Below are 15,076 nucleotides of genomic sequence, written 5' to 3'. Positions count from 1 at the left end.
GGAAATGTGGTGTTTCTTGGAATGCTTTTGTGATTAATCTACAGAGCTTCACCAACACAACCAACCATTGGCCAGGCTGTCCTACATTGCAGACTGACATACCAGCTAACCACATCATATGATATACATATGTAGGATCTGAATTTGAGCCAGGTTGCTACAGCAAGAAAATTATCATGCAGCAACAGAAAATGTGGATTATAATTTAATTAAGCAACATTTTTGTAGGGGTTGATATGTTCTTCGTACGGGAAAATCAAGTCTGAAATTTCATAGGTAAAATGTCATAGTTCAGAAGCCTTTTTAAACCTCAGGTAAGCTCCCCTGAAACAGGGTGATCAAATTAAGATCCTACAATCTGTAGCGATCGGATGTCCAACAATGCAGCGTCTGCAAAGTAGTTGGAAGGTACTGGTTTCAGGTCAAGTTTGTTCGCATGTTAAACTGTTTTTGTCTGGTTTATGGAGCGACCAAGTCCCGGCTTGGGCGTTTGTCCCAAATGTCAGCCTATTCTCTTTATAGTACACTGGTCTAAAGGGAATAGGGCTCCATTTGAGACGCACAGCTAGTCATTATCACCACACAGTTGGCTGGCAGTCATTATCACCCCACAGCTGGCTTAGACAGATTTAAAGAGTCATGAACAAGTCAATCTCCTCAACCACTCCTAATTCCAGGGAGAACCTCACGACACAAGGCTACGGATTCATGTTAGCAAAGCTGGGGTTTTACACACACACACACACACACACACACACACACACACACACACACACACACACACACACACACACACACACACACACACACACACACACACACACACACACACACACACACACACACACAGAGACTCATGTTCACAAAGCTGGGACCTTGTCCTTGCTGGTGATCCATGACACACACACAAAATCATGTGTAGCTAGATGGGTGATAAATGATAATTTACAGTCTCTAAGAAGAAGTCCCAACCTCTCAGTATCCTTAACTCTCTATCTATAGAGTCCCTTGAGTAAAGCGCTGTCAGTAGCATTGCACTTGGCCAGTGTCTATAGGAAATGCACAATATCCTGGGACAAGTATAGTGTTGCTGACAGCGCTTTTACTCAAGGGACTCTATAGATGGTGCGTGTTGAAATATTAACGTGTGCTGCGACATACAGGCCGAGTTCCCTGGGTGGGAGGAGTTTACACATTTTAATTTAGACCATTCCAGAGGTCCGAGTGTGAAATCTTCAAATTTACCCACAGACAGTCGGACCAAGGAGATCTACTGTACTTCAGACACGTGTTGTCAACACACCTAAAACACTAAAGTTTTAACCTTGTTAACTAGGGCCGGGACGATACCAGTATCGCGATACTCGTTAGTATCTTAGCAAAGAAATAAAACACGAAGAGGACTTAACTTCTTAAAGAAACATCCCTATTGTTGGCAAACAAACATCATTATGATGTCATCCAGACATTATGACATTATGATGTCATCCAGAGTCACCTGCATTTATTTTCCAGGTTATAGAACACAATATGTTGCATACAGAAGTTTTTTTTTAAAAGGACCAAAGAGTTTGGTCTGCTTCGTGTTTTTCCATTTTTGGCATGGAAAAAAAAATAATATGGTACTGGTATCGTCACAGGCCTTAATGTTAAAAACCCTGAAATAATCTGCCCAGGGACTCTGTCTGCACTAACCAATAGGAGTTAGTAACCTGTCCTTATCCATCACTATTACCAACCGGAGTGGGGGGAAAAAATGAAATAGTAGCCACGGTTGATTACTTTAAACCTATTCTTTAACCTATGACGACACTGCAGTGTCTCTGGTAGCTACTGTACAACTAAAGCTTTGTCAGTAGAGGTCAAATTAGATCAAATGAGCCACTACTTTGAGGTTTTTGTATGGATTACATACAGTACATTTGAAGTATGACTTATTTCATAAAATAAATAAAGTACTTTTCTGACCACAGCTTTTCATGTACAATATACACCAGTACAGTATACAGTAGATTATATAATTCTATACCGAACATTTTTCTTACGTTCTCATCAAGCGTTTAGCTGAGATTTACTGTATGGCTCATGATTAGGATTATTATCAGAATGCGCTGTGGCTGAGTAACTAAGCCCATAGATGTGGTGGTTTACAGTCCTTTGAAAGTGTTCCATTATGGGGTTTTTGTTAAGCATTACATTGTAACAGTTTACTTTGAAAGTGTTCCATAGCTATTGTTTACTTTGAAAGTGTTCCATAGCTATTGTTTACTTTAAAAAGTGTTCCATAGCTATTGTTTACTTTGAAAGTGTTCCATAGCTATTGTTTACTTTGAAAGTGTTCCATAGCTATTGTTTACTTTGAAAAGTGTTCCATAGCTATTGTTTACTTTGAAAAGTGTTCCATAGCTATTGTTTACTTTGAAAAGTGTTCCATAGCTATTGTTTACTTTGAAAGTGTTCCATAGCTATTGTTTACTTTGAAAGTGTTCCATAGCTATTGTTTACTTTGAAAAGTGTTCCATAGCTATTGTTTACTTTGAAAGTGTTCCATAGCTATTGTTTACTTTGAAAAGTGTTCCATAGCTATTGTTTACTTTGAAAAGTGTTCCATAGCTATTGTTTACTTTGAAAAGTGTTCCATAGCTATTGTTTACTTTGAAAAGTGTTCCATAGCTATTGTTTACTTTGAAAGTGTTCCATAGCTATTGTTTACTTTGAAAGTGTTCCATAGCTATTGTTTACTTTGAAAGTGTTCCATAGCTATTGTTTACTTTGAAAGTGTTCCATCGCTATTGTTTACTTTGAAAAGTGTTCCATAGCTATTGTTTACTTTGAAAGTGTTCCATAGCTATTGTTTACTTTGAAAGTGTTCCATAGCTATTGTTTACTTTGAAAGTGTTCCATAGCTATTGTTTACTTTGAAAGTGTTCCATAGCTATTGTTTACTTTGAAAAGTGTTGCATTGTTGTGGTATGTTTGCAGCGAGCCCAAGGCTGCCAAGCTCAGCCTGTTCAACAGAAATAACGCCCTGAATGCCTGTATGAAGAAAGAGGAGAAGAAAGAGAAGGAGATTCATTATGAGGATTCCCCAGATGGTGGCTGGGGCTGGATGGTCGTACTTCACTGCTTCCTGGTACGACTTCTTCTTTCCTCATCTTTGAGTGTTTGGAGGTTCACCAAATGTTTATCTATTGGACATGTTTCTAGATTAAAAAATATATATAATTGTTCATATGTTATTAAATTATGCAGAGTTAGGGTCAATTTAATTTAGATTCCAGTCGATTCGTAAAAGTAAACCGAATTCCAATTTGGAATTTCAGTGTACTTCCTGAATTGACTGCAATAGAAAGGGAATTGACCCGAACCCTGACCCCCCCAACCCTGCATTTTGTAGTGTGGCAGATCATGTGTGTGTGTGTGTACAAGTCTGCCTACCTGCCTCCCTCTTTCTGTCTCTGACTCCAGGTGAATGTGCTGGTGATGGGGACCCTGAAGACGTTTGGGATCTTCTTTGTGACATTCCAGGATGAGTTCGGAGGGTCGGCAGAGAGTATCAGCTGGATCGGCTCGATCATGTCTAGCCTGCGGCTCTCTGGAGGTCAGAGTTCACATGACATGAAAACACTCAGACTACTACTGTATCACAGGAGGTTGGTGGCACCTTAATCTACTTCCGGCGCCGACAGAGATGGCCGCCTCGCTTCGCGTTCCTAGGAAACTATGCAGTTTTTTGTTTTTTTACGTGTTATTTCTTACATTAGTACCCCAGGTCATCTTAGGTTTCATTACATACAGTCGAGAAGAACTACTGAATATAAGATCAGCATCAACTCACCATCAGTACGACCAAGAATATGTTTTTCGCGACGCGGATGTGTTCTGCCTTACAAACAGGACAACGGAGTGGATCCTATGCAGCGACCCAAAAAAACGACTCCGAAAGAGAGGGAAACGAGGCGGTCTTCTGGTCAGACTCCGGAGACGGGCACAGCGCGCACCACTCCCTAGCATTCTTCTTGCCAATGTCCAGTCTCTTGACAACAAGGTTGATGAAATCCGAGCAAGGGTAGCATTCCAGAGGGACATCAGAGACTGTAACGTTCTTTGCTTCACGGAAACGTGGCTTACTGGAGAGACGCAATCCGAAGCGGTGCAGCCAACAGGTTTCTCCACGCATCGCGCAGACAGGAAAAAACATCTTTCTGGTAAAAAGAGGGGCGGGGGCGTATGCCTTATGACTAACGTGACATGGTGCGATGAAAGAAACATACAGGAACTCAAATCCTTCTGTTCACCTGATTTAGAATTCCTCACAATCAAATGTAGACCGCATTATCTACCAAGAGAATTCTCTTCGATTATAATCACAGCCGTATATATCCCCCCCCAAGCAGACACATCGATGGCTCTGAACGAACTTTATTTAACTCTCTGCAAACTGGAAACAATTTATCCGGAGGCTGCATTCATTGTAGCTGGGGATTTTAACAAGGCTAATCTGAAAACAAGACTCCCCAAATTTTATCAGCATATCGATTGCGCAACCAGGGGAGGAAAGACCTTGGACCATTGTTACTCTAACTTCCGCGACGCATATAAGGCCCTGCCCCGCCCCCCTTTCGGAAAAGCTGACCACGACTCCATTTTGTTGATCCCTGCCTACAGACAGAAACTAAAACAAGAGGCTCCCACGCTGAGGTCTGTCCAACGCTGGTCCGACCAAGCTGACTCCACACTCCAAGACTGCTTCCATCACGTGGACTGGGAGATGTTTCGTATTGCGTCAGATAACAACATTGACGAATACGCTGATTCGGTGTGCGAGTTCATTAGAACGTGCGTTGAAGATGTCGTTCCCATAGCAACGATTAAAACATTCCCTAACCAGAAACCGTGGATTGATGGCAGCATTCGTGTGAAACTGAAAGCGCGAACCACTGCTTTTAATCAGGGCAAGGTGTCTGGTAACATGACCGAATACAAACAGTGCAGCTATTCCCTCCGCAAGGCTATCAAACAAGCTAAGCGCCAGTACAGAGACAAAGTAGAATCTCAATTCAACGGCTCAGACACAAGAGGCATGTGGCAGGGTCTACAGTCAATCACGGACTACAGGAAGAAACCCAGCCCAGTCACGGACCAGGATGTCTTGCTCCCAGGCAGACTAAATAACTTTTTTGCCCGCTTTGAGGACAATACAGTGCCACTGACACGGCCTGCAACGAAAACATGCGGTCTCTCCTTCACTGCAGCCGAGGTGAGTAAGACATTTAAACGTGTTAACCCTCGCAAGGCTGCAGGCCCAGATGGCATCCCCAGCCGCGCCCTCAGAGCATGCGCAGACCAGCTGGCCGGTGTGTTTACGGACATATTCAATCAATCCCTATACCAGTCTGCTGTTCCCACATGCTTCAAGAGGGCCACCATTGTTCCTGTTCCCAAGAAAGCTAAGGTAACTGAGCTAAATGACTACCGCCCCGTAGCACTCACATCCGTCATCATGAAGTGCTTTGAGAGACTAGTCAAGGACCATATCACCTCCACCCTACCTGACACCCTAGACCCACTCCAATTTGCTTACCGCCCAAATAGGTCCACAGACGATGCAATCTCAACCACACTGCACACTGCCCTAACCCATCTGGACAAGAGGAATACCTATGTGAGAATGCTGTTCATCGACTACAGCTCGGCATTCAACACCATAGTACCCTCCAAGCTCGTCATCAAGCTCGAGACCCTGGGTCTCGACCCCGCCCTGTGCAACTGGGTACTGGACTTCCTGACGGGCCGCCCCCAGGTGGTGAGGGTAGGCAACAACATCTCCTCCCCGCTGATCCTCAACACTGGGGCCCCACAAGGTTGCGTTCTGAGCCCTCTCCTGTACTCCCTGTTCACCCACGACTGCGTGGCCACGCACGCCTCCAACTCAATCATCAAGTTTGCGGACGACACAACAGTGGTAGGCTTGATTACCAACAACGATGAGACGGCCTACAGGGAGGAGGTGAGGGCCCTCGGAGTGTGGTGTCAGGAAAACAACCTCACACTCAACGTCAACAAAACTAAGGAGATGATTGTGGACTTCAGGAAACAGCAGAGGGAACACCCCCCTATCCACATCGATGGAACAGTAGTGGAGAGGGTAGCAAGTTTTAAGTTCCTCGGCATACACATCACAGACAAACTGAATTGGTCCACTCACACAGACAGCATCGTGAAGAAGGCGCAGCAGCGCCTCTTCAACCTCAGGAGGCTGAAGAAATTCGGCTTGTCACCAAAAGCACTCACAAACTTCTACAGATGCACAATCGAGAGCATCCTGGCGGGCTGTATCACCGCCTGGTATGGCAACTGCACCGCCCTCAACCGTAAGGCTCTCCAGAGGGTAGTGAGGTCTGCACAACGCATCACCGGGGGCAAACTACCTGCCCTCCAGGACACCTACACCACCCGATGTCACAGGAAGGCCATAAAGATCATCAAGGACATCAACCACCCGAGCCACTGCCTGTTCACCCCGCTATCATCCAGAAGGCGAGGTCAGTACAGGTGCATCAAAGCTGGGACCGAGAGACTGAAAAACAGCTTCTATCTCAAGGCCATCAGACTGTTAAACAGCCACCACTAACACTGAGTGGCTGCTGCCAACACACTGACACTGACTCAACTCCAGCCACTTTAATAATGGGAATTGATGGGAAATGATGTAAATATATCACTAGCCACTTTAAACAATGCTACCTTATATAAATGTTACTTACCCTACATTATTCATCTCATACGCATACGTATATACTGTACTCTATATCATCGACGGTATCCTTATGTAATACATGTATCACTAGCCACTTTATACTATACTATGCCACTTTGTTTACATACTCATCTCATTTGTACATACTGTACCCGATACCATCTACTGTATCTTGCCTATGCTGCTCTGTACCATCACTCATTCATATATCCTTATGTACATATTCTTTATCCCCTTACACTGTGTACAAGACAGTAGTTTTGGAATTGTTAGTTAGATTACTTGTTATTACTGCATTGTCGGAACTAGAAGCACAAGCATTTCGCTACACTCGCATTAACATCTGCTAACCATGTGTATGTGACAAATAAAATTTGATTTGATTTGATTTGATTTGAATTGGGGAGGACGGGCTCGTGATAACGGCTGGAGAGGAATGATTGGAACGGTATCAAATACATCAAACGCATGGTGTCCAGGTGTTTGATGCCATTCCATTTACTCCATTCCAGACGTTATTATGAGCCGTCCTCCCCTCAGCAGCCCCCACTGTACTGTATCTGTGTGTGTGCGCGTGTTTAATTCAATTAATGTGTGCAGTGTGTGTGTGAGGTCAGAGTTCACATAAAACCAAAGTCTGACCACATCACTCGTCCCTCTGGGTCTGGGGTCTGGGGTCTGGGGGGTCTGGCTCTTGTGTTGCATCACTGACAACATCTGACACCTGTCTGTCCTACTAAGAGCTTTGTGAATGGATGAATTATGGGATACATTTTCATGTTTTTCTGTTTGTTCCTGTGTTAGGTCCCCTGGCCGCTGTATCGTGTGCGAAGCTGGGGAACAGAGTGACCTCTATAGCTGGGGCTGTGCTGGTCAGTGTTGGCTTCCTCATGAGTGTCTTTGCCACCAGTGTGGTATTCCTATACATCAGCATGGGGCTGATTGTGGGTAAGTTATCAGAGGTTAAAAGAGGTTAAAAGAGCTACAGAGCAGACTAGGCTGGAGTCCAATATATGTGTAAAATACTTGAAAGTACTTGTCTTTAGGTATCTGATATACTTGAACTGTCATACAGTGTATTTTTTTCTGTCTTGCATTTTTATTTTGGTATTTGGTGACAAATCACGTTTTTAATGAAAAAAAATAGGAATCTGTGTCTGAATCTGTGATGATCATAAAATACATTATCATAAATACACTGTATGACCAAAAGTATAAAACATCTAATTCCAAAATCATAAGCATTAATACGGAGTTGGTCTCTCCTTTGCTGCAATGCTGCAATAACAGCCTGCACTCTTCTGGGAAGGCTTTCCACTAGATGTTGGAACATTGCTGCGGGGACTTGATTCCATTCAGCCACAAGAGCATTAGTGAGGTCGGGCACTGATGTTGGGGGTGATTAGGCCTGGCTCATAGTCGGTGTTCCAATTCATCCCAAAGGTGTTTGATGAGGTTGAGGTCAAGGCTCTGTGCAGACCAGTCAAGTTCTTCCACACCGATCTCGACTAATCATTTCTATATGGACCTCACTTTGAGCACAGTGGCATTGTAATGCTGAAACAGGAAAGGGCCTTCCCCAAACTGTTGCCACAAAGTTGGAAGCACAGAATCATCTAGCATGTAATTGTATGCTGTAGCGTTAAGATTTCCCTGCACTGGAACTAAGGGTCCTAGCCCGGACCATGAAAAACAGCCCCAAACCATTATTCCTCCTCCACCAAACTTTACAGTTTGGACTATGCATTCAAGCAGGTAGTGTTCTGCTGGCATCCGCCAAACCCAGATTTGTCCGTCGGACTGCCAGATGGTGAAGTTGAGTGGCTGCTGCCAACATACTGACTCAAATCTTGGATGTAATAAATGTATCACTAGTCACTTTAAACAATGCCACTTTATATCATGTTTACATACCCTACATTACTCATCTCATATGTATATACTGTACTCTATACCATCTACTGCATCTTGCCTTTGCCATTCGGCCATTGCTCATCCATTTATTTATATGTACATATTCATTCCTTTACACTTGTGTGTAAAAGGTGGTTGTGAAATTGTTAGATCACTTGTTAGATATTACTGCATGGTCAGAACTAGAAGCACAAGCATTTCGCTACACTCGCACTAACATCTGCTAACCATGTGTATGTGACCAATAAAATTTGATTTGAAGTGTGAATTGTGACTCCAGAGAATGCGTTTCCACTGCTCCAGAGTCCGATGGCGTTGAGCTTTACACCAATGCAGCCGACGCTTGGCATGGTGATCTTAGGCTTGTGCGCAGCTGCTCGGCCAAGGAAACCCATTTCAGGAAGCTCCCGACGAACAGTTCTTGTGCTGACATTGCTTCCAGAGGCAGTTTGGAACTCTGTAGTGTGTTGCAACTGAGGACCGACGATTTGTACTCGCTACAGGACTTGTCATTCTAGTTCTATGAGCTTGTGTGGCCTACCACTTTGTGGCTGAGCTCCTCGACGTTTCCACTTCACAATAACAGCACTTACAGCACTTACAGTTGACTGGGGCAGCTCTAGCAGGGCAGAAATTTGACAATCTGACTTGTTGGAAACTATGACAGTGCCCAAGTCACTGAGCTCTTCAGTACCGGCCATTCTACTGCCAATATTTGTCTATGGAGATTGCATGGCTGTGTGCTCAGTTTTATACTCCTCCTCCACTCATTTGAAGGGGTGTCAACATACTGCTGTCTATATACTGTATGTCATGTAACCCCTCTCAGGCCTGGGTTTTGCACTCCTGTACCAAGCCACCTCTGTTGTCACGGCAACATATTTCCGTAAGAGGTTAGCGACGGCATACTCCATCGGGCGGTCTGGGATGGGCTTGACCTTCGCCCTCGCCCCTTTCACTCAGCTGCTGCTGGATCAGTATGCCTGGCAAGGTACTGACACACACACAGATATACACACACACATCTGTTATTGGGATGTGGAAATTATTTAATTATTATGGGAATATCATAATGCTCGTCTAGAATGACCCCGTAACACCCCTATGCTCCTCCCATAGGAGCTCTGCTGATCCTAGGAGGCCTGATGTTAAACCTGGTGGCCTCTGGGATGCTGCTAAGACCCATCTACATTAAGCCTGCACCACCCCCTTCCTCATCCTCATCTTCATCTATCCAAAAAAGCCTTCTGATAGATCCAGAGAAGGAGAAGGACCGCCCTCAGAATGGATGCTGCTTTAACAGATCCACAATGTTAACCAATGGCATCACCAAATCAGACTCTTCTCCTTCCACTCCACAACCCCTGCATTGGGACACTGAGACCTCAGAGAAGGTCTCCACACATGGGTTGGGTCAGAGCAACTACATCCCCCCACCTCCACCAAACCCTGAACTGACCAAGCTGGTACAAAACAGCGTGAACAGGCACATTCAGGAGGCATCCCCTCCCACAGCCACCATAGACAGCCCCAGCCTCATGGAACAGAACGGTACCATTAGCCTAAACGGTTCCTCTGTGTTTGGGTTCTTCTCACCTAATGGTTCTACCACTGTGGATGATCACATCCCACCGGCTGTGAAAAATAACAGAGTCCTAGACTTCTCCCTGTTGAAGAACCCCTTCTTCTGCATCTACACTTGGTCCGTGGTATTCAGCCAGCTGGCTTACTTCATCCCCTACTTCCACTTGTCTGCCCGGGCCAGGAACCTGGGTATAGATGCCATGGATGCTTCCTTCATCATCTCTGTGGCAGGTGAGTCTCAGACAGTCGATCAACCTTCCCCTGAGACAAGGCTGTAGACATTTGGTCACCTTACAGGGCAAGTAGGCTGTGGGCATTAGGACACCATACCGGGCAAGTAGGTTGTAGGCATTAGGACACCATGCCGGGCAAGTAGGCTGTAGGGTCTACAGACATGTCTCAGGGCTTTATCAACCCACAGAATCTCTCTTTTTCACGACATTTCCACAGTGCAAACAAGCAAGGATGGTGACCAAAGACAATAATACTCATCCTTGTACCCTTGATGATTAAACAGTTGAATTTGAATATACCTTGTTGAATATAGGGTAGTAATAACACCTTCCCTAGTAAAGGGAAAGACCTAGTCAGATGAAAATTACAGGCCTCTCTCATCTTTTTAAGTGGGAGAACTTGTACAATTGGTGGCTGACTAAATACTTTTTTGTCCCACTGTATATGGAGGTGTATATATGGAGGTGTATATATGGAGGTGTATATGGAGGTGTATATGGAGGTGTATATATGGAGGTGTGTATATGGAGGTGTGTATATGGAGGTGTATATGGAGGGGTGTATGTGGAGGTGTAAATATGGAGGTGTATATGGAGGTGTATACATGGAGGTGTATATATATATATATGGAGGTGTTTACACGGAGGTGTATATATGAAGGTGTATATATGAAGGTGTATATATGGAGGTGTGTATATGGAGGTGTATATGGAGGGGTGTATGTGGAGGTGTATATATGGAGGTGTATATGGAGGTGTATATGGATGTGTATATATGGAGGTGTATATGGAGGTGTATATGGAGGTGTATATATGGAGGTGTGTATATGGAGGTGTGTATATGGAGGTGTATATGGAGGGGTGTATGTGGAGGTGTAAATATGGAGGTGTATATGGAGGTGTATATGGAGGTGTATATGGAGGGGTATATGGAGGGGTATATGGAGGTGTATATGGAGGTGTATATATGGAGGTGTATATATGGAGGTGTATATATGGAGGTGTATATATGGAGGTGTCTATATGGAGGTGTATATGAAGGTGTATATATGGAGGGGTATATGGAAGTGTGTATATGGAGGTGTATATATGGAGGTGTATATATGGAGGTGTATATATGGAGGGGTATATGGAGGTGTGTATATGGAGGTGTATATGGAGGTGTATATGGAGGGGTATATATGGAGGTGTATATATGGAGGGGTATATGGAGGGGTATATATGGAGGTGTATATATGGAGGGGTATACAGTGCTTTATTCAGACTCCTTTTCTTTTTCCACATTGTTTCTATACAGCCTTCCTCTAAAATGGATTTAAAAAACAACAATTTCCTCATCAATCTACACACAATACCTCGTAGTGAAAAAAGCAAAAACATGCTTTTAGAAAATCTTTGGTATTCAGACCCTTCACTATGAAATTTGAAATTGAGCTCACGTGCATCATATTTCCATTGATCATCCTTGAGATGTTTCTCCAACTTGACTGGAGTCCACCTATGGTACATTCATTTGATTGGACATGATTTGGAAAGCCACACCTGTCTATATAAGGTCCCACAGTTGACAGTGCATGTCAGAGCAAACACCAAGCCATGAGGTCAAAGGAATTGTCCGTAGAGCTCCGAGACAGGATTGTGTCGAGGCACAGGTCTGGGGAAGGGTATCAAAAAATGCCTGCAGCATTGATGGTCCCCAAGAACACAGTGGCCTCCATCATTCTTAAATGGAAGAAGTTTGGAACCACCAAGACTCTTCCTAGAGCTGGCCGTGCGGCCAAACTGAGCAATTGGGGGAGAAGGGCCTTGGTCAGGGAGGTAACCAAGAACCTGATGGTCACTGTGACAGAGCTTCAGAGTTCCTCTGTGGAGATGGGAGAACCTTCCAGAAGGACAACCATCTTTGCAGCACTCCACCAATTAGGCCTTTATGGTCAAGTGGTCAGATGGAAACCACTCCTCAGTAAAAGGCACATGACAGACCGCTTGAAGTTTTCCAAAAGGCACCTAAAGTACTTTCAGACCATGAGAAACAAGATTCTCTGGTCTGATGAAACCAAGATTGAACTATTTGGCCTGAATGCCAAGCGTCACTTCCGGAAGAAACTTGGCACCATCCCTACGGTGAAGCATCGTGGTGGCACCATCCCTACGGTGAAGCATGGAGGTGGCAGCATCATGCTGTGGGAATGTTTTTCAGCGGCAGGGACTAGGAGACTAGTCAGGATTGAGGGAAAGATTAACAGAGCAAATTACAGAGAGATCCTTGATGAAAACCTGCTCCAGAGTGCGCAGGACCTCAGACCGGGGCGAAGGTTCACCTTCCACCAGGATAACAACCCTAAGCATACATTCAAGACAATGCAAGAGTGGCATTGGGACAAGTCTCTGAATGGCCCTGTGTGGCCCAGCCAGAGACGGACTTGAACCAAATCAAACATCTCTGGAGACACTTGAGAATAGCTGTGCAGCAACACTCCCCGTCCAATTTGACAGAGCTTGAGAGAAGAATGGTAGAAACTCCCCAAATACAGGTGTGCCAAGCTTGTAGCGTCATGTCCAAGAAGACTCAAGGCTGTAATCACTGTCAAAGGAGCTTCAACAAAGTACTGAGTAAAGGGTCTGAATACTCATGTAAATGTGATATTTCTCAAATAAATATACAGTGCCTTGCGAAAGTATTCGGCCCCCTTGAACTTTGCGACCTTTTGCCACATTTCAGGCTTCAAACATAAAGATATAAAACTGTATTTTTTTGTGAAGAATCAACAACAAGTGGGACACAATCATGAAGTGGAACGACATTTATTGGATATTTCAAACTTTTTTAACAAATCAAAATCTGAAAAATTGGGCGTGCAAAATTATTCAGCCCCTTTACTTTCAGTGCAGCAAACTCTCTCCAGAAGTTCAGTGAGGATCTCTGAATGATCCAATGTTGACCTAAATGACTAATGATGATAAATACAATCCACCTGTGTGTAATCAAGTCTCCGTATAAATGCACCTGCACTGTGATAGTCTCAGAGGTCCGTTAAAAGCGCAGAGAGCATCATGAAGAACAAGGAACACACCAGGCAGGTCCGAGATACTGTTGTGAAGAAGTTTAAAGCTGGATTTGGATACAAAAAGATTTCCCAAGCTTTAAACATCCCAAGGAGCACTGTGCAAGCGATAATATTGAAATGGAAGGAGTATCAGACCACTGCAAATCTACCAAGACCTGGCCGTCCCTCTAAACTTTCAGCTCATACAAGGAGAAGACTGATCAGAGATGCAGCCAAGAGGCCCATGATCACTCTGGATGAACTGCAGAGATCTACAGCTGAGGTGGGAGACTCTGTCCATAGGACAACAATCAGTCGTATATTGCACAAATCTGGCCTTTATGGAAGAGTGGCAAATAGAAAGCCATTTCTTAAAGATATCCATAAAAAGTGTTGTTTAAAGTTTGCCACAAGCCACCTGGGAGACACACCAAACATGTGGAAGAAGGTGCTCTGGTCAGATGAAACCAAAATTGAACTTTTTGGCAACAATGCAAAACGTTATGTTTGGCGTAAAAGCAACACAGCTGAACACACCATCCCCACTGTCAAACATGGTGGTGGCAGCATCATGGTTTGGGCCTGCTTTTCTTCAGCAGGGACAGGGAAGATGGTTAAAATTGATGGGAAGATGGATGGAGCCAAATACAGGACCATTCTGGAAGAAAACCTGATGGAGTCTGCAAAAGACCTGAGACTGGGACGGAGATTTGTCTTCCAACAAGACAATGATCCAAGACATAAAGCAAAATCTACAATGGAATGGTTCAAAAATAAACATATCCAGGTGTTAGAATGGCCAAGTCAAAGTCCAGACCTGAATCCAATCGAGAATCTGTGGAAAGAACTGAAAACTTCTGTTCACAAATGCTCTCAATCCAACCTCACTGAGCTCGAGCTGTTTTGCAAGGAGGAATGGGAAAGAAATTCAGTCTCTCGATGTGCAAAACTGATAGAGACAAACCCCAAGCGACTTACAGCTGTAATCGCAGCAAAAGGTGGCGCTACAAAGTATTAACTTAAGGGGGCTGAATAATTTTGCACGCCCAATTTTTCAGTTTTTGATTTGTTAAAAAAGTTTGAAATATCCAATAAATGTCGTTCCACTTCATGATTGTGTCCCACTTGTTATTGATTCTTCACAAAAAAATACAGTTTTATATCTTTATGTTTGAAGCCTGAAATGTGGCAAAAGGTCGCAAAGTTCAAGGGGGCCGAATACTTTCGCAAGGCACTGTGTATATATATATTTTTCTAAAAACCTGTTTTTGCTTTGTCATTATGGGGTATTTTGTTTAGGTTGATGAGATTATTATTATTTTTTTTAATTTTTTTACATTTTGGAATAAGGCTGTAAAGTATCAAAATGTGGAAAAAGTGAAGGGGTCTGAAAACTTCCCAAATGGATTGTATGGATGGGGTATTTTGAGGCCTACATGAAAGGGTATTTTGTAAACCCAGTGCAAATGGAAGGATAAGTCGCCATCATCATTAATGTATTTGGTATTTGAAGGCAAATATAACAAATTCACAAAATA

At 43.8% G+C, this 15,076-nt stretch overlaps 1 protein-coding gene across 1 annotated transcript in view; it reads left to right on the top strand.

Annotated features, from left to right (window-relative positions):
- The window catches only part of LOC139367768 (monocarboxylate transporter 5-like), a 59,846-nt gene that overhangs the window by 8,227 nt on the left and 36,543 nt on the right, over window positions 1-15,076 (top strand). The window contains exons 3-7 of the mRNA XM_071106101.1: window positions 2,983-3,133; window positions 3,469-3,601; window positions 7,565-7,708; window positions 9,504-9,665; window positions 9,794-10,489. Of these exons, the coding sequence (XP_070962202.1) occupies window positions 2,983-3,133; window positions 3,469-3,601; window positions 7,565-7,708; window positions 9,504-9,665; window positions 9,794-10,489 (1,286 nt within the window). The remainder of the gene's footprint in view (window positions 1-2,982; window positions 3,134-3,468; window positions 3,602-7,564; window positions 7,709-9,503; window positions 9,666-9,793; window positions 10,490-15,076) is intronic.

The sequence above is a fragment of the Oncorhynchus clarkii genome, chromosome 16, assembly GCF_045791955.1.
Source record: "Oncorhynchus clarkii lewisi isolate Uvic-CL-2024 chromosome 16, UVic_Ocla_1.0, whole genome shotgun sequence".
NCBI classification, from domain to species: domain Eukaryota; kingdom Metazoa; phylum Chordata; class Actinopteri; order Salmoniformes; family Salmonidae; genus Oncorhynchus; species Oncorhynchus clarkii.
Note: the sequence above shows the minus strand (reverse complement) of the source record. Positions and strands in the feature narration are given on the sequence as shown.